Source organism: Camelus dromedarius, chromosome 24 (assembly GCF_036321535.1).
Source record: "Camelus dromedarius isolate mCamDro1 chromosome 24, mCamDro1.pat, whole genome shotgun sequence".
In the NCBI taxonomy this organism is placed as follows: domain Eukaryota; kingdom Metazoa; phylum Chordata; class Mammalia; order Artiodactyla; family Camelidae; genus Camelus; species Camelus dromedarius.
Window position 1 is genome coordinate 13,420,060 of NC_087459.1, and position 19,933 is coordinate 13,439,992.

At 43.1% G+C, this 19,933-nt stretch overlaps 1 protein-coding gene and 1 pseudogene across 1 annotated transcript in view; one reads left to right on the forward strand and one right to left on the reverse strand.

Annotated features, from left to right (window-relative positions):
* The window catches only part of ABCC6 (ATP binding cassette subfamily C member 6), a 68,539-nt gene that overhangs the window by 29,643 nt on the left and 18,963 nt on the right, over positions 1 to 19,933 (reverse strand). The window contains exons 11-13 of the mRNA XM_031433150.2: positions 18,590 to 18,682; positions 2,188 to 2,391; positions 1,477 to 1,623 (exon numbers count right to left, since the gene is read on the reverse strand). Coding sequence (XP_031289010.2) covers positions 1,477 to 1,623; positions 2,188 to 2,391; positions 18,590 to 18,682 — 444 coding nt within the window. The remainder of the gene's footprint in view (positions 1 to 1,476; positions 1,624 to 2,187; positions 2,392 to 18,589; positions 18,683 to 19,933) is intronic.
* On the forward strand, positions 9,308 to 10,218 carry LOC116147213 (ATP synthase subunit a-like; annotated as a pseudogene).

Here is a 19,933-nt window from a genome sequence, read left to right on the forward strand (position 1 = left end):
AGACGGTGGGAAAGCTTCCTACCTACCAATCCCCATGCATTTATAAGGCACCAGCACAAAGCCTTCCAGGTCATGGAAAATGTTGCACGTGGGGTTGGTGACAACAGAGGTGGTGACCCCATACCTCCTGGCTCCTGGTTAGCATAACTGGAAGGAGCTGGGAGAGGTGATCAGGCAGGCTTACTGACCCTGGCTGATTCACAAGGGGAAGCAAGTGCCAGGCTGATGAAAGGCAGGGCATTTCTCTTATCCCACAGCTGGCTCCTTAATTCCAAGGACATAGTCCTACAATAGGACAATTTATGTCCCACAACTGCTGGCTAAATCCAAGGACATACCCCAGTATCTCTTTCTTTGTTATTTCTCTCCCCCTGAAGTTTCTGTTTCAGGGCTGAGCTCCAGGGGAGAGAAGAGCCACTGGTAGAAGATGATTGGCACCACGGGAGTGAAGACAATGACGGCTGAGCCTTCCAATAAAAGACCCCGCGGCCCCATCAAGGGCTGGAGCCGTCTCTACCAGCCACCTGGCTGACAGCTCCCCACACGCATGTTTTCTTTTCCTCTCTCTCTCTGAGCAATAAAAACTGCTCTTTTTGATTCAGTTTGTCTCTCTGTCTCTGTTGAGAATCCTTTCTCAGTCAGCGGGCAAGAACCCACACATTTGGGGGAATCTTCCAATTTGGGGGTCCCTCTATCTGATAACAGGTCCAGCTGTCATTCTGCAGACCAGACCCAGGAAGCAGATGGTGGCTTTTCCCATAGCGTCATCTGGCCTTTATCAGGAATGATTCCAATCTTTATCCACCTGGGGGCACTCTCTCCACTCCCAGCCCCAAACCCATCTTCAGGGATGAAAGAGGTGAGCATTCAAATAGGGATGGCTTAGAAACATTCCCAGACATAGAAAACAAACATAGAAGGGGTGAACTGAGAGTTCAAGATTTGCAGATACTAATATATACAAAATAGATAAACAGCAAGTTTATACCATACAGCAAAGGGAACTATATTCAACATCTTGTAGTAACTTATGGTGAAAAGGAATATGAAAATGAATACATGCATGTTCGCGTATGACTGAAGCACTGTGCTGTACACTAGAAATTGACACAGCATTGTAAACTGACTATACTTCAATAAAATAGACATGTATACAAAAAAAAACCAGATATGAATGGCTCAGGTAGACAACTGACTTCTCATTTTCATCACAACCAAGGAGGCACAATGTAAATTGAGACAGTGAAGGAAGAGAAATGAAGTGAAACTGATCTGTATAAAAAGGGAACCAGAATGAACTTCTGCACAGGGAGTTGCTGGGTCCGTGAGGCTGCCTATGTTGAGGATGTCTGCTGGTGTCTTTCCCTGCTCCTCCGCCCTCCCACCTCTCTCCCCACTCCGCTCCATTGCTCCAGCACAGCCTTCTGCATCCCTGCAAGGCTCCTGCAGGCCAGCGTCCCCTCCCCGCTGCCTCACCTGGACGACGGAGTGGATGGAGAAGGGCAGGAAGGCCTGGGCCTTGTTGAGGATGTTGAGAACCGTGAGAGTCACGAAGGCTTTCTCGGCGTCCATGGCACTTTCCTCGGCCACCAGAGTATGGACAGTAAACACAACCAGTGCCACCTGGGTGGGAGACACAGGTGGTAACATTGAGCGGCTAAGCGTGGCCAGGGAAGGCAGGCCAGCCGCTGTATCTCCAAGGGTCCATGTGGCCACGCCTGCCATGTTGGAATGGGTTCCCCTCCACCCAGATCTCCCCCCAAATTCTGCTGTTGATGGAGTTGTTTCTAAGTATCAGAAACTCTTGGTTCCAGGCATTGAGGGACATCACAGTTTTCCATCTTGGTAGCATTTCTGTGGTTCTAGACATAGGTGAGACTTGTGACTAGAATCTCTGGGAGGATGACTCTGGGGAACCCCGGGTATCAGCAGCACTCCAGGGCTCTAGGTACTGCGGTTCCAGATGTCGCTAGGGGGTGGTTCCTGTCCTGGGCTTCGTGGTGTTTTGGTTCTAGGTGCCGTTGAAATGATGGTCACTTGCTGTGACAGTCCCTCTATGTGATGGTCAGTGTGATGGTCACTTGGTGTGATGGTGACCCTGTGATCCTATATGGGGAGCCGTCATCCCCCAGCCCCAGCACTCCCTCCCCCAGCCCACGCTCTGCAAGGAGACCAGAGTGACATCACCAGAAACGTGGACAACTGGAAGGACACCAGAGACACTGAGAAGAGGAGGCTGGAGGTCCTCAAGGCGCCCAGCTCCTGGGCCCGGATACGCAGGACTCTGTCCAGAAAGGCTCCCTCCCAGCCGTGGTACTTGACCGTCCTCACGTTCCTGAGGATGCAGCTGGTGAGCCGCGCCCGAGCATCCTTCTGCCTCATTTGCTCTTCCTGAGACCGGAAGAAAGAAGAGGGGAGACGATAGGGACAAGTCTAGAATTCTCCTTCCTGCCACATTCCCCCTTCACCAAATCCTGCTGATTCTATGTCCAAACCAGGCCCCAACTGTCTTCTCTCAGCATCTCTGTCCCTATAGTCCTGGTCCAAACCACAGTCATCTTGCACCCAGTCCTCTGCAGGAGCCTCCACCCTCCCGTCCCTCTTATGCCCTCATCTCGGGTGGTGGAAGGTGCCCCCAAAGCCCAGGGAAGAAGTGGAGACCTGAACCAGCCTGGGTGTGGTGCCGCCTGGAAGGCTTCCTGGAGGTGGAGGTGACCCGAGTTACATTTTAAATGACGAGGAGGTGCTGAGCAAGCAGAGAATGAGTGGATGGAGGGGGTCATGATGGGGAGGACGTCCAGTGTGGTCAGAGGAGGGGATGGGGCTAAGACGAGGGCACTGGGCTGGATCACGCTGGGACTTGAAGTCAGGCAGAAGAGTCTGGGGGCCACCATGCTTCACCATGGAGGGGCATCGTCAGGGGGCAGGTGTGTGGACAATGTCTTAGGGAGGCCCAACGGGAGGCCGGAGAAACAGTCTCTGTGAGACCAACCTCCCTCCCTCCCCACCTCCATTAGGTCATAGGTATTTACTGGGCACCTCTGTGTGCCAAGCACGATTCTAAAAGCTGAGATGACATCAGTGAGCGTCCCTGCGGCTGGGAAGCTCTGAGTCTGATGAGAGAGACAACACAAGGAAGAGCCAGGTGTGTCCCCCAGCAGGTGACAAAGTGACAACAAACAGGGTAGGCAAAGGAGGTGCGCTGCAGTAGGTGGACGGGAGGGGAGCGAGGGTGCTCCTGGCAGAGAGAACAGCAAGAGCAAAGACGCCCCTGCCCCAGAGTGGGGCTGGTTAGGGTGGCAGAGCGCAGTAATAAAGGTTGAAGTTTTATGCAGTTATCAGAGGTTCAACTCCTCTCCCTAAGAAAATGTTTATAACCAACACTCTCTCAATCTTCGTCCCAATCCTCCTAGCTGGGGTCCTCCTCACACTGATTAAATGAAGAGTCCTAGGCTAAATGCAACTCTGGAAAGGACCCAACCCTGTAGGACCCTTTGGCTACTACAAACTATTGCCGACGCAATTAAATTATTCACCAAAGAACCACTGTGACCAGCCACATCCTCCATCTCCACATTTATCACTGCACCAATCTTAGCCCTAACCCATGAACTCCCCTCCCACTTACCCTACCCTCTCATCAACATAAACTCAGGGCTGTTATTTATACTCGCTATGTCAAGCCTAGCCGTCTACTCCATCCTGCGATCTGGGTGAGCATCCAACTCTAATACGCGCTACCAGGGGCCCAACGAGCAGCAGCACGAACAATTTCATAGGAAGCAACATTAGCAATCACCCTGCTATCAGTGCTTCTCATCAATGGACCTTTTACACTTTCAACATTAATCACAAGAACACCTAAGAACGATTTTTCCCAGCCTGACTCCCAGCCATTGTATGCTTTATCTCTACCCAAGCACAAACTAGTCAAGCCCCCCTGGACCTGACAGAAGGGGAATCAGAGTTAGTATCTGGAGTCAACAAAGAATAGGCAACAGGTCCGACTGCCGGGTTTTCCCTCGCAGAACATGCCAACACTATCATAATAAATATCTTCACCACGATTTTATTCTTCGGAGCGTCTCCTAATCCTCACACACCAGAACTGTATATGGCCAACTTCCTCGTTACAATGCTTCTATTGACAGTGTCCTGCCTATGAATTCGAGCATCCTACCCACGATTCCAACAGGATCAACTCACACGTTTATTATGAGAAAATTTCCTACCACTAGTATTAGCCCTATGTATGTGAAACATCGGATCACCCATCCTAACATCAAGTACCCCCCCGCCACAGACATAAGAAATACGTCTGACAAAAGAGTTCCTTTGATAGAGTAAATTACAGAGGTTTAAGCTCTCTTATTTCTAAAATGATAGGAATTGAACCTACCCCTAAGAATTCAGAATTCTTCATGCTACCATATTACACACTATTCCAAAAGGTTGGCTGAATAAGCTATTGGGCTCATACCCAAAGAATGGTGGCTCACCTCCTTCCTGTGCTAATAAATCCAGACGTCTTTCTAATTATGCTAACCACTATTATTTCCGGAACCACAATCGTAATAGTAAGCTCACTGATGACTTATCTGAATCGGATTTGAAATGAATATGTTAGCCATTATCCCATTTTAATAAAAAAAAAAAAACTAACCCAAGAGCCATAGAAGTGGATGCACTGAGTATTTCTTAACACAAGCTACCACATCAATACTACTCATGACAGCAATCGTTGTTAGTTTTCTTCACTCCGGCCAATGAACTATCACAGACGTCTTTAACCCAACAGCATCGACACTGATAACAACGGCTTTAGGGGTAGCCCCTTTCGAGTGCCCGAAGTAATACATATAATCTAATTTTACTAACATGACAAAAACCTGCACCTCTATCAGCACTCTGTTAAATTTTACCACCCATCCGCCTACATGTACGATTAACAATAACCATCCCATCCATTATAATTGGAGGATGAGGTGGAAAAACCAAACTCAATTACGAACAATTACAGCCGACTCATCAACTGCCCACCGAGGATGAACAACAGGCATCATGCTGCGTAATCCCACCGTAACAATCCTATACTTACTAGCTCTTATCACAGTAACGCTCTGTTCCTACCATTCGTCCACAGCTCAGCCACAACCACGCTATCATGGTCTCATCTAGGAAACAAAATGCCCATTATCACAGCCTCAATTCTGACTGTCATGTTATCAACAGGAGGTCTCCCAGCCACAATCAGGATTTATGCCTAAAAGAGTAATTATTCAAGAAATAACAAGAAATTATAGCATTATTCTACCCACACTAATAGCCATTACAGCACTACTTAACTTATATTTTTATATACGACTAACATACGCCACAGCACACTAACCATGCTTCCCTCAATAAAGAATACGAAAATAAAATGACAGTTTGATACGCAAAACGATTAATTCTACTGCCAGTACTAGTAGTAACTGCTACACTACCATTACCCTTAGCACCAGTACTCTCAGTACTGGACTAGGAATTTAGGTTAAACCAGACCAAGAGCCTTCAAAGCTCTAAGCAAGTATAATTTACTTAATTCCTGCCCATTAAGGATGGCAAGATTCTACCCTACATCAACCGAATGGACATGAAACACTTTAAGCTAAATCCTCACTAGACTGGCAGGATTACACCCCCATAGAATTTTAGTTAACAGCTAAATACCCTAGTCAATTGGCTGCAATCTACTTCTCTGGCCGTCAGGAAAAAAAAAAAAAAAAGGTGGGAAAAGCCCCGATGGAATTGGAGCTGCTGCTTTGAATTTGCAATTCAATCTGTTAATTCACCACAGGATTTGGCAAAAAGAGGGCTTAACCTCTGTCTTTGGATTTACAGTCTAAAGCTTACTCAGCCATTCCACTTACGTTCTTAAACCGCTGATTATTCTCAACACATCACAAAGATAGTGGAACCCTGTATTTGCTGTTTGGTTCTTGAGTGGCATAGCAGGCACTGCCCTAAGCCTAAGCCTGCTTAGATCCCTGCTGAGCTGGGTCAGCCTGGAGCAACAGGGGGATGAGCAAATCTTCGATACAGTTTTAACAGCTCATGCGTTTGTATTTTTTGCTATTAATACTACCACTCCCAGTGCCAGCAACCGGAATTACTATTGTGAATGAAAAGTACTGCCAGCCGTATCAGTAAACAGAGGGTGCTGTGGCCATCAAGTGATCAGCCACACATACCACCCCACTGCAGTCAGCGAGAGGGAACGCAGGATGCAGACAAGCAGGCAGCCCCGCCCTGCCTCTGATGCCACCCCCAACCATGCACCCTGAGGGACTCAGAATGTGAAAGAACAGAATACTGGCCCTAGGCAGCTAGGTGCACAGCAAAGGAATGATTTCCATGAGCCCAGACCTTTGCACCTTCCCATACATAGAGAGGCGCTAAATTCCTTAACTTGAGGTATCTGGTTTTCTCTAACAGTAATCTTTTGATGTTCAGATTACTCGGTCTTTGTTGCAAAAACTCCTATATACCCTGGCTTCTACCTTACCACTTTGGTACAGTCCCTTAGAGTGATCTGAGAGGCTGTGTTCTGGGCTCCAGTCCTCAGGAAGTCTGCCGAATAAAACATAACTCTCAACTTTTAGGTTGTACATTTTATTTCAGTCGACATTATGCTACTGAACAGATCAAAGTCTGAATACAACCCTTTCTGATCCTGCAGGGGGAGGAGACCCTATTCTATATCAACATTTATTCTGATTCTTTGGACACCCCGAGGTTCCCATTCTTATTCTACCTGGTTTCGGAATAATCTCACATATTGTGACCCATTATTCAGGAAAAAAAAAAAAAGAAACTTTTGGATATACAGACGTGGTGTGAGTTACAATATCTATTGGCTTTTTAGGGTTTACTGTATGAGCTCATCACATACAATAATAAATCACAAGGAATCGAACTCTCTTCAGTTGGTTTCACAGGTTCACAGTAGGCATGGACATTAGCACATGAGCACACTTCACATCAGCTACTATAATTATAGACATTCCTACAGTATGTATTTAGCTTACTAGCAACCCTTCACAGAGGCAATATCTAGTGATCTCTCATTATATTATGGGCCTTAGGCTTTATTTTCCTTTTCGCAGTAGGAGGTTTAACAGGCATTGCATTAGCCAGCTCATCCCTAGATTTCATCCTTCAAGACATGTATTTTGTAGCAGCGCAATTCCACTATGTCTTACTGTTACGGAAACGACAGGCCAGCCAAGAAACAAGCACCACTCGGAGGGTTGGAGTACTCAGATTTATTACACTGGCGGGCTCAGAGGGGCTTCTGCTCCGAAGCTCTGAGCACCTCCAAGACGTGCGCATGAGGTTTTATAGGGTTAAGTACAAGCTTGGGGTATTCGGCCAATAGGCATGGAACAGCTTTAGCAACATCATTATCACAAAAGTAGAGGCAGTGAGGCAGCAAATCAACATTTCAAGGCCAGATATGTCTCTTTGAAAATCCAGCTGGCTAGCAAAAACATGAACAGGGAATCAGCAGACTGACACTTATTAACTTAGATTTATGAGTTAGCCCAGCAGAACTCAGATCAGTAATCCGACACTTGTTACACTTAGATTTGTGATTTAGCTTGTTAGCCCAGCCAGGCTTTTCCTTCACATTACCAATAGGAGCTGTATTTGCCATCACAGGGGGCTTTGTACATCGATTTCCACTATTCTCGGGTTATACATGTAACTCAACATGAGAAAAAAATTCATTTCATAATTATATTGGTGGGTGTAAACATAACCTTCTTCCCACAACACGTCCTTGGCCTTTCTGGAATACATGACGATATTCTGACTATCCGGATTGCATATACAACATGAAATATTATTTCATCCATAGGCTCATTTATTTCATTAACAGCAGTAATACTGATAGTTTCCATCGTATGAGAAGCATTCACAACAAAGCGAGAAGTCCTAACAGTAGGATTGACTACCACTCATGTGGAACGATTACACAGAAGCCCTCCACCATATCATACGTCTGAAAAGCCCACCTACATCAACCTAAAATAAGAAAGGGAGGAACTGAACTCCCTTCAGTTGGTTTCAAGCCAACAGCATAACCATTATGCCTTTCTCGATAAAAGAGGCAGTTGTAGAAATTTACATAACTTTGTCAAAGTCAAGTCATAAGTGAAAACTCTATATACCTCTATGGCATCCCCTTTTCAACTAGGCTTCCAAGACGCAACATCACCCATCATAGATGAATTATTACACTTTCATGACCAAACGCTAATAATCATATTTTCAATCAGCTCTCTAGTTCTCTGTATTATTTCACTCATGCAAACAACTAAGTTAACACACACAAGTACTGTAGATGCACAAGAGATTGAGACAATCTTAACAATTTTACCAGCTATTATCTTAATCCTAATTGCCATCCCCATTACAAATCTTTTACATAACAGATGAAATCAATAATCCTTCTTTAACTAGAAAAACAATAGGCCATCAATGTTACTCAAGCTGTGAATATACAGACTAGGAAGACTTAAACTTTGATTCCTACGTGATGCCAACATCAGACCCAATACCAGGAGAATTATGATTACTAGAAGTAGATAACTGAGGAGAACTACCAATAGAAATAAGAATCCAAATACTGGTCTCATCCAAAGATGTCTTGCACTTGTGAGCCATCTCTTCACTAGGCTTAAATACAGATGTGGTTCCAGGGTGCCCGAATCAAATAATGCCAATGTCAACACAACCAGGTCTGTCTGTATTAACAGAGAACGCTCAGAAATTTGTGGATCCAATCATAGCTTTATGCCCATTGTCCTCGAATTAGTACCATTAAAATATTTTGAAAAATGATCTGCATCTAGAGCCTAAATTCATTAAGAAGGTAAATAGCATTAAATTTTAAAGTCAACAAATGGGAGTGTAAATCTCCCCTTAATAATATGCCACAGCTAGATACATCAACATGATTTATTACCATTGTATCAATAATCCTAACCCTATTCACTATATTTCAACTAAAAATTTCAAAATATACTTATATATCAAATCCAGAACTAAAATCAAATGAAATACAACAAGTTACCCCTTCAGAAACAAAATGACAAAAATTTATTTACCTTTCATTATACCAACCATAACAGGACTCCATATTGTAGTCTTTAAAAAAAAAATTTTTTTTTTTTTGGTGGGGAAAGTAATCGGTTTATTTATTTATTTATATTTAATGGAGGTACCCAGGATTGAACCCAGGACCTCATGCATACTAAGCATGTGCTCTACCACTGAGCTGTACCTCCCCATCCTTATAGTCTTAATCATTATATTCCCGAGTATATTATTCCCTACATCTAATTGACTAAATCAGTAATCATCTTATTTCTATCCCACAATGATTAATTCAACACACATCAGAACAAATAATAGCTAACCATCACTCTAAAGGACAAACGTGAGCATTAGCACTTATATCACTCATTCTATTTATTGGCTCAACAAACCTACCAGGCCTCTACCACACTCATTTACCCCCACAATTCTCAGTAAACTTGGGCACAAGGCGGCTTTCAGCTTTTCACTGCTGAGTATTATGCTGGCTGTAGGTTTGTCAGAAATACCTTCTATTATGTTGAGATATGTTCCCTCTGTACCCACTTTGGTTAGAGTTTTTATCATAAATGGGTGTTGAATTTTATCAAATGCCTTTGCTGCATCTATTGAGATGATCATGTGATTTTTGTCCTTTCTCTTGTTGATGTGGACATGTATACAAACCACCCCCCCAAAACAAAAAAACCACCTTAGTCATGGCAACCCCTCTATGAGCAGAAACTGTAATAACGGTTCTGCCTTAAGACAAAAGCATCACTAGCCCATTTTCTGCCCCAAGGAACACCAGTTCCCTACCTCTATGCCAGCAATTATTGAAACCATCAGTTTATTTATTCAACCAATAGTCCTCGCTGTACGATTAACAGCCAGTATTAATTACAGCAGGCCACCTATTAATTCACTTACCTAATTGGAGGAGCAACCCTCGTGCTGATAAATATTAGCACTGCCACAGCTTTCATTACAGTTATTACCCTTATTTTACTAATTATTCCTGAATTTGCTGCAGCCCTCATTCAGGCCTATGTGTTCACATCACTAGTGAGCCTTTACTTACACGACAATACATAATGACCCACCAAGCCCATGCGTATCACATACTAAACCCAAGTCTCTGACCTCTTACAGGGGCGCCCTCAGCCCTTTTGATGACTAGTGGGTTAGTTATATGATTTCATTTTAATTCAATATGAGTACCATCACTAGCCCTACTGACCTACACCCTAATGGTATACCAGTGATGATGGAATAGCATCCAAGAAAGCACCATTCAAGGTCACCGTACACCAACTGTTCAAAAAGGACTTTGATGGAATGGTCCACCAGAAGCCCTCTTCTTTACTGGCTTCTTCTGAGCCTGCTACCACTCAGGCCTTGCCCCTGCACCTGAATTAGGTGGATGCTGACTGCCAACAGGTATTTGCCCCCTAAACCCATCAGAAGTACCACTTCTTAACACCTCTGTCCTGAGCCTCCAGAGTACCCACCACAGCCTAACAGAAGGTAATCGCAAACACATCCTTCAAGCCCTCTTTATCACAACCGCCCTCGGTGCTTGCTTCACATTCTTATGAGCCTCAGAATATTACGAAGCACCTTTCACAATTTCAGATGGTGCATAGGGATTAACATTCTTCACAGCAACGGCTTCCATGGCCTACGTGTAATTATTGGCTCTACTTTTCTAGTTTGCTCCTTTTACGTCAAGTAAACTTTCACCTCACACCTAATCACTGTTTCGGATTTGAAGCCGCTGCTTGATACTGACATTTTGCAGAGGTAGTATGATTTTCCCTTGATGTCTCCATTTATTGATGAGGCTCTTGTTCTTTTAGTATTAATTAGTACAACTGATTTTTCAATCCATCAGTTTTGGTATAACCCGAAAAAGAATAAGAAGAAGAAGAAATCTCAAACTGGTGTTGTTTACAAATATAGTATTAGCCTCACTGCTTGTATTCATTGCACTCTGATTTCCTCAGCTAAATATTTATAAAGAAAAAACAAGCCCCCTATGAGTGTGACCCTATAGGATCAGCACACCTATCTTTTTCTGTAAAATTTTTCTTAATTGCTATTAAATTTCTTCTCTTTCATTTAGAAATTGCCCTTCTCCTGCCTCTACCAGGAGCATCCCAAACAAATCACCTAAAAACAATACTCATTATAGTATTACTTTTAATTTCACTGTTAGCAATAAGTCTAGCCTAAGAATGAACTCAAAGGACTTGAATGGATTAAATATGATAATTAGCTTAAACTAAAAATAATTGATTTCATCTAATTTATAAAGATACATGCACTCCAGTGTTCACAGCAGCACTATATACAATAGCCAAGACATGGAAGCAACGTAAATGTCCATCAACAGGTGACTGGATAAAGAAGTTATGGTATATTTATACAATGGAATACTACTCAGCCATAAAAAAGAATAATGCCATTTGCAGCAACATGGATGGACCCAGAGATTATCATTCTAAGTGAAGTAAGCCAGAAAGAGAAAGAAAAATACCATATGATGTGACTCACATGTGGAATCTTAAAAAAAAGGAAAAAATGGACACTGTGAACTCATTTACAAAACAGAAACTTACAGACATAGTAAACAATCTTATGGTTACCAGGGAAAGGGGTTAGGAAGGGATAAATTTGGGAGTTTGAGATTTGCAAATGTTAGTCACTATATACAAAAATAGATTAAAAAAACAAATTTCTTCTGTATAGCACAGGGAACTATAGTCAGTATCTTATAATAACCTTTAACAAAAAAGAATATGAAAATGAATATATGTATGTATATGCATGTCTGGGACGCTGTGCTATACACCAGAAACTGACACACTGTAAGTGACTGTACTTCAATTTAAAAAAATAATTGATTTCAACTCATTAGATTATTAATTCATAATTATCAAGTGCCTTCAGTATAAATATTACTTTAGCATTTACAGTATCCCTTATAGGACTTTTTTTTTTTTTGGTAAGGAGAGGGGAGGTAATTAGGTTTATTTAATTTACTTATTTTAGTGGCCGTACTGGGGATTGAACCCAGGACCCTGTGCACGCTAAGTACGTGCTCTACCACTGAGCTCTACCCTCTCCCCCTCTTATAGGACTATTACTATATCAGTCCATCTAATACCCTCCCTACTATGCCTAGAGGGGGTAATATTATCACTATTTGTTATAGCAACCCTAATAAACTTAAATACACACTTCACTCTGGCCAGCATAATGCCAAATATTCTACTAGTATTCGCAGCCTCTGAGGCTGCACTTGGACAATCTTTACTGGTAACAGCATCAAATACACATGGCACTGATTACGTACAAAATCTTAATCTACTGCAATGCTAAAAATTATTAGCCCAGCTATATTAATACTGCTAACTTGACTATCAAAAAATAATATAAAATGAATTAATTCTATAGCCCACAGCCTACTAATTAGTCTCACCAGCCTTTTTCTGCTCAACCATTTCAATAATAGCCTTAATTTTTCACTAGTATTTTTCTGACTTTCTATCAGCACCCCATCAACTCTAACAACACGACCACTACCTCTAATACTTACCACCAGCCAATTTCACCTGCCCAAAGAATCCACAATCCGAAAACAACTATATATTACTATACTAATTGTACTGCAAATATTCTTAATCATCACGTGTACCGCAACAGAGCTAATTTAATTCCATATCCTGTTTGAAGCAACACTAGTTTCAACGCTAATTATAATTACTCGATGAGGTAACCACACAGAACGACTCAACGCAGGCCTTTTTTATTCTACATGCTAGCAGGATTCCCGCCACTTAGTTGCGTTCGTATATACCCAAGAACACCACAGGCTCACTCAGCTTTCTAATAATGCAATACTGAACTCGAATAATACCAACTTCTGATGGCATATTCTCCTACAACGAGCATGCACTATAGCCTTCATGGTAAAAACACCCCCGTAAGACCTTCACCTCTGACTCCCAAAGCGCATGGAGAGGGTCCTATTGCAGGATCGACGGCCCTGGGGCTGTTTTACCCAAACTCGGTGGCTATGGTACATTACAGACGACAACAATTTAAAATCCACTAGCAGGCTTTATAGCCTACCCATTCCTTATACAATCTTTATGAGGAATAATTATAATCAGTTCCATTTGTCTCCATCAAACAGACCTACAATCATTCATCGCACATTCCTCAGTCGGCCACATAGCACTAGTAATTGGAGCAATCCTCGTTTACACGCCGTGACACTGCAGAGGGGCTACGGCCCCAGTAATCGCACACAGATTTGCATCACCCAGATTATTCTGCCTGGCAAACTCAAACCGCGATCGCATTCACAGTCGAACAGTGATTCCAGCCCGAGCCTTACAAACGTTCCTTCCATTCATAGCAACAGGATGACTGCTGGTAAGCCTGAACCCAGCGTTACCCCCAACAGTCAACCAAATGGGAGAACTACTTGTAATCATATCCTCATTCTCATGATCTAACATTACCATCATTTTCATGGGAGTTAACATAATAATTACCACCCTACACTCCTGATACCTATTAATCATGACACAATGAGGCAAACCTACTTATCACATTAACAACATCACAGCATCGTTACCCGAGAACATGCCCTCATGGCTCTCCACATGTTACCCCTTCTACTCATTACTCAACCCCAAAGTCATTTTGGGGTTTATAAACTGTAAATATAGTTTAAGAAAAAAAACATTAGATTGTGAATCTAGCAATAGAAGGCCAAAACTTCTTATTTACCAAAAACGTATGCAAGAACTGCTAATTCATGCCCCCCTATTTAACAGTATGGCTTTTTCAAGCTTTTAAAGAATAGTAGTAATCTGCTAGTCTTAGGAACCAAAAAATAGGTGCAACTCCAAACAACAGTAATAAATCTACTGGCCTCCTTCACATTACTCACACTACTCACACTAATGCTCATAATCACCGCCTCCAACATCTACAAAAGGAATCTATATCCATCCTACGTAAAACACACTACCGCATGCACCTTCACCATCAGCCTAATTCCCACAATAATATTTATTTATTCTGGGTAAGAATTATCTCAAACTGACACTGAATTACAGTCCAAACTTTAAAACTATCACTTAGCTTCAAAATAGACTATTTCTCAAAGGTATCCGTACCAGCTGCACTGTGCGTCACGTGACCCATTACAGACTTCTCAATATGATCTATACACTCAGATCCCAACATCGACCGATTCTCCAAATATTTACTTCTATCCCTTATCACAACATTAATTCTTGTCACCGCCAACAGTCTCTTCCAGCTCTTCACTGGATGAGGAGTTGGGATGACGTCCTTTTTATTAATCAGATGACACGGTCAGATACAGCTGTCCTCCACGCAATCTTATGGAACCACCTTGGAGATACCAGATTTGTTACACCAACAGCCTGACTTTTATTTAACCTAAACACAAGGGACCTCCAACAAATGTTTATACTTACCCAAGACTACCCTAACCCACCCTGAATAGGACTTCTCCTGGCTGCGTCTGGAAAGTCCGCCCAATTCCGCATCCACCTTTGACTCCCTTCAGCAACAAAAGGCTCCAGAACAGAACATAAGGCCCCAGTCCCCACCCTCCTCCACTCAAGCACAACAGCAGTGGCAGGTGTTTTTCTGTTCATTCCATCTTATTCTTTAATAGGAAATCATAAAACCATTCAAACTATGACACCATGCCTTGGAGCGATGACCACACTCTTTAAAGCAATCTGTGCACTTACCCAAAATGATAGTTTAAAAAAAAAAAACAAAAAAACTGTTGCCACCTCAAGCCATCTAGGCCTCATGAGAGTAACAGTCGGTATTAATCAGCACTACTTGGCATTTCTCCACATTTGCACATACGCCTTCAAAGCCGTCCTGTTTGTATGCTCTGGATCTACTAGTCACAGCTTAATCGATGTATAAGACGTCCAAAAAATAAACAGGCTATTTAAAGCGATACCTTTTATCACAACCTCCCTCATTACCAGCAGCCCCGCACTAACTGGAAGACCACCCCTTACAGGCTTTTATTACAAAGACCTTATTACTGAAACCACCAACACGTCTTCTACCAGAGCCTCCTCCCTCACGGCTGTGTGCGGTACCCGCAGTATCTTCAATGCACCCCTAGGACGCCTCGCTTTCCCACACTAATTGTAATCACTGAAAACAACCCCCTTCTAATTAACGCTATCAAATACTTACTAGTTGGAAACACCTTTGCTGGTTTTCTCATCTCCAGCAGCATTCCCCCAACAACAATTCCACAAATAACTACACCTTAGTATCTAAAGTCAGCTGCTTTCACAGTAACTATTTTAGGCTTCATTCTAGCATTAGAAATTAACCTCAGGGGGACGGTACAGCTCAGTGGTCGAGTGCGTGCTTAGCATGCACAAGGTCCTGGGTTCAATCCCCAGTAACTTCATTAAAAAAGCAATAATAATAAATAAACCTAACTACCTTCCCCCCCCAAAAAGAAATTAATCTCACTACCCAAAACCTAAAATTCAATTATCTGTCAAGCTTCTGCAAATTCTCCAACCTCGTAGGATATTTCCCTACTATTATACACCGCTTTTCACCATATCTGAATGTATCAGCAAGCCAAAAATCAGCATCACTCCTACTAGATATAGTTTGACTACAAAATATCCTACCAAAATCCACAGCCCTTGTGCAAATAAAATTTTCTACTCTAGTATCAGGCCAAAAGGTTTCAAACTATATTTCCTCTCTTTTCTCATCACCCTAACTCTAAGCATAACTATTTAATTACCACGAGTAATCGCCAAAGTATCAACTACCCCAATAAGCAAGGCTCAGCTGGTAAGGATCACCAATTACCCTAACTATATAGTGATTCCCACCGCTTCCTCACTAAAAACCCAGACTCACCTGTATCATTAATTGCCCAGTCCCTTATTCCAGTAAACTGAAACACAATCCCCACTTCTTCATCTTTCAAAACAGAAAGAACCATAACAGGTTCCATTACCAATCCCGAAAGAAATGCTCCCTGCATGGTTTTATTAGAAACCCAAACCTCAGGATACTTCCTAGTAGCCACAGGTGTTGTATAACCAAATACCACCACCATCCCTCCTAAATAAATTAAAAACACCATTAAAACGACCCGCCAAAACTCAACACAGTTCCACCGTCAACACCACCACTCTATCCAAGTCCGCTGTAAACAGGTGAAGGTTTGAAGAAAAAAAACAACCAAAAGACAAAAATAGTACTTGAAATAAACGAAATGTGTGTGATCATTATTTGTCCACGGAATCTAACCATGACCAATGATTTGAAAACCATTGTCGTATTTCAACTATAAGAACATTAATGATCAACATCTGAAAGTTACACCCACTAATCAAAACTCTTAACGACGCATTTATTGATCGATCTTCCTGCTCCATCAAATATTCCATCCTGATGAAACTCTAGCTCCCTATGAGCCGTCTGACTAATTATACAGATCTGAACAGGGTTCTTCCTAGCAAAGCATCACATGTCAGACACAGCGACCGCTTTCTCATCAGTTACACACATTGTTCGAGACAAGAACTACAGGTGAATTATACAACATCCACAAGCAAACGGAGCCTCCATTCCTGTAGGATGAGGCTTATATTATGGGTCCTGTGTTCTCCTAGAGACATGGAATACTGGAGTTATCCTCTTGTTTACAGTAGTTATAGCACTGATAGGTTCCATATTACCCTGAGGACCCACAGGCATCACCAGCCTCCTCTGAGCAATTCCATACATTGCCACCACCCTAGTGGAATAAACCTCAGGTGGCTTCTCAGTAGATAAAGCAAGCCTTGTGCGATTCTTTGCTTCCCACTTTACTCCACCCTTTATCATCACAGCCTTAGCAGATGTCCACCTCTTACTCCTTCACAAAACTGGCTCTAAAATCCCACAGGAATCTCATCCGACATAGATAAAGTCCCACTTCACCCCTATTACACAATTAAAGATATTCTAGGTGCTTCATTGGTAGTACTAGGACTATTAATACACGTCCTGTTTTCACCCAATCTGCTAGGATCATCTCACCCAGACAATTATACCCCAGCCCACCCCCTCAATACACCCCCTCACGGTAAACCGGAGTGGTGTTTCCTATTTGCATAAGCAATCCTAACATCAATTCCCAACAAACTAGGAGGCATGCTAGCCCTTACCCTTTCCATTTTAATCCTAGCATTCATGCTAATACTCCACACACCTAAACAATGGAGCATAATATTCCAACCCCTTAGCCAACGCCTATTCTAAATTCTAGTAGCGGACTCATGGACACTAAGTTGAATTGGAGGAAAGCCAGTCGACCCCCCATTCATTGTTATTGGACAACTAGCATCCATCTTACATTTCCTTTTAATTCCAGTGCTAATTTCAGTAGCAAACATCACTGAAAAATCGTCTCTTAAAATGAAGTGTCTTCGTAGTATATTATATTATCCTGGTCTTGTAAACCAGGAGACCAAGACCGGAACTCCCTAAGCTTCAGCTCCACCCTCAGTACCTGAAACTGAAATTCTTTTAACTGTTCCCTGACTTTTTGCTATGGGACATTCACAGAGCCCTTAAGTGCTATCCAAGTATTAAAACAGCACCCTTTACCAGCAAATGGTTATGTAATATGTGCATTTTATGTATGACCACATCCATCAATCCGTACATAGTACATCATATGAATAACCATGCATCAAACTACCTGCCGCATGCATCTAAGCATGCACATTATAGTACTGATATTACACGGTACATAATGTTATTAATCTTACATAGCACATTAAGTCAAATCACTTCCAGTCAACACGTGTATCATATCCAATAGACCAGGAATTTAATCAGCAAGCCGCGTGAATTCATCAACCCACTTAGCAGGTGTCCCTCTTTTCGCTCTGGGCCCATTACCTGCGGGGGTTTCTCCAGATGAACTTTATCAGGCATCTGGTTCTTACTTCAGGACCATCTCACCTAAAATCACCCACACTTTCCTCTTAAATAAGACATCTTTATGGACTAACTGCTCATCAGCCCACACTCATACATAACTGTGATTTCATGCATTTGGTATTTTTTTAATCTTGAGAGATGCAGCATCAACTCTGCTGTAACACAGGTAAACACAGGCAAACACAGGCAAGCTGAACTTCAGTTGAACAATACTGACCAACATCATCAATTAGAAGGTGTTAGTTAGCCAACGGTTACGGGACATAAGGAAAATCTGCACACACGTACACACGCTCACACCAGGCGCCCCCTCCCCTCCCCACTGCCCTGCACCAGCGCCGGCCCCAGGCTCCCCACCCCCTGCACCCTACACTCCCATCCCGCTCCCTGCCTGGAGTGTCCCTTCTTCCAAATGCCAAACCTGATGGTGATTCCTCTTCTTGGTGATGAAGAAATTCAGGGGGAGGAGGCCCAGGAAGACAGCAATGGCGGTGAGGGCAGAGGGTCCTAGAAGCTGGAGACAAAAGAGGGCAGGATGTCACGAGACACCTCCAGGAGCCCAGCTGTCAGTACTGGGGGGCAGGGCTCAGACTTGGGTTCTAAGGTAGGAATGTGTCAGGGAGACCAAGGCTCAGGACGCTCCTTAGAAGGAGCTACCTGCGGAAGGAGTGCGTCTACGTGGGGGGAGGGGCCTAATGACGCAACTCACGTGACAGGGTAGGGGGCGGGGTCAGACTCAAGACCCCAGGCATCTAGGTGGGCAGGGCTGTGCCTGGCGAGGATGGTGAAGTCAGCCTCTGGACTCAGGATCTGGGTTCAAGTCCTGAGTCTACACTTACCCGGTGTGGTCTTGGGCAAATCACTTACCCTCCCTAAGCGGCAGTTTCCTCATATTAAATGGAAATAGAGTTGTTCTCACTGCTTGTCATACTTAAGTGTTGATGTCATACAATCAATCAATTACTATCCTAGTCTCCATTTCATCCCCCCTCCCCAACCCCGCAAGGGCCGTCAGATTTACATATTCAACTGCAAATAAACATATTTAACTGTTGGCCCAGTTAAATTTGAATTTCAGATAAACGGCAAATAAGTTTTTAGTATACGTAAACAGCAAGTGAGTTTTTAGTGTAAGTATGTCCCATGCCATGTTTGGGATATACTTAATTCTAAGAAATTCTTCCATTTATCTGAAAGGTGGTAGATAGGATAAATGACTTTTAAGTGGCTGTGATTTGAGATTCCTCCAGAGGTCAAATGGGCGCACTCTCTAGACAAGCCCCACCCCCTCTCCAATCCGTGGGCCTCCGTTTCCCCTTCCAGCCCTTAAAAATGCTATCTTCTAATCTTGAAACCCTAGCAAACCAGCTTGTTTCATTTGTGCAGCAATAGGGCCACCTGGTGGCTAAATGCAGAGGTGCCCAGAAAGCAAACACCAGCCTACAGCCAGGGCTGGGAGAATTCAAAGAAACGCAAATAGAAGGTTAAACTCTCTCCGGCAAAAATGCTACAAATGTTAACTGTAGCAATCCCCATACCAACCCGTCCCCCCTTGACCAGGATCTCATGGTGACTTTCTGATGTCAGGGACCATCTGCTATGAGGCCAAGAAACTGACAGGTGTGTGGTCTGCAGATTCACTTGGATCCTAGGTCCACCTGCATTAATTGCCCTGCATTTCCCCCAGTGTCCTTCCTCCCTCTCTCCCTTTCTAATAATAACAGCTAACACTTATGTGATTGCTGAGAACCTGCTGGATGCTAGG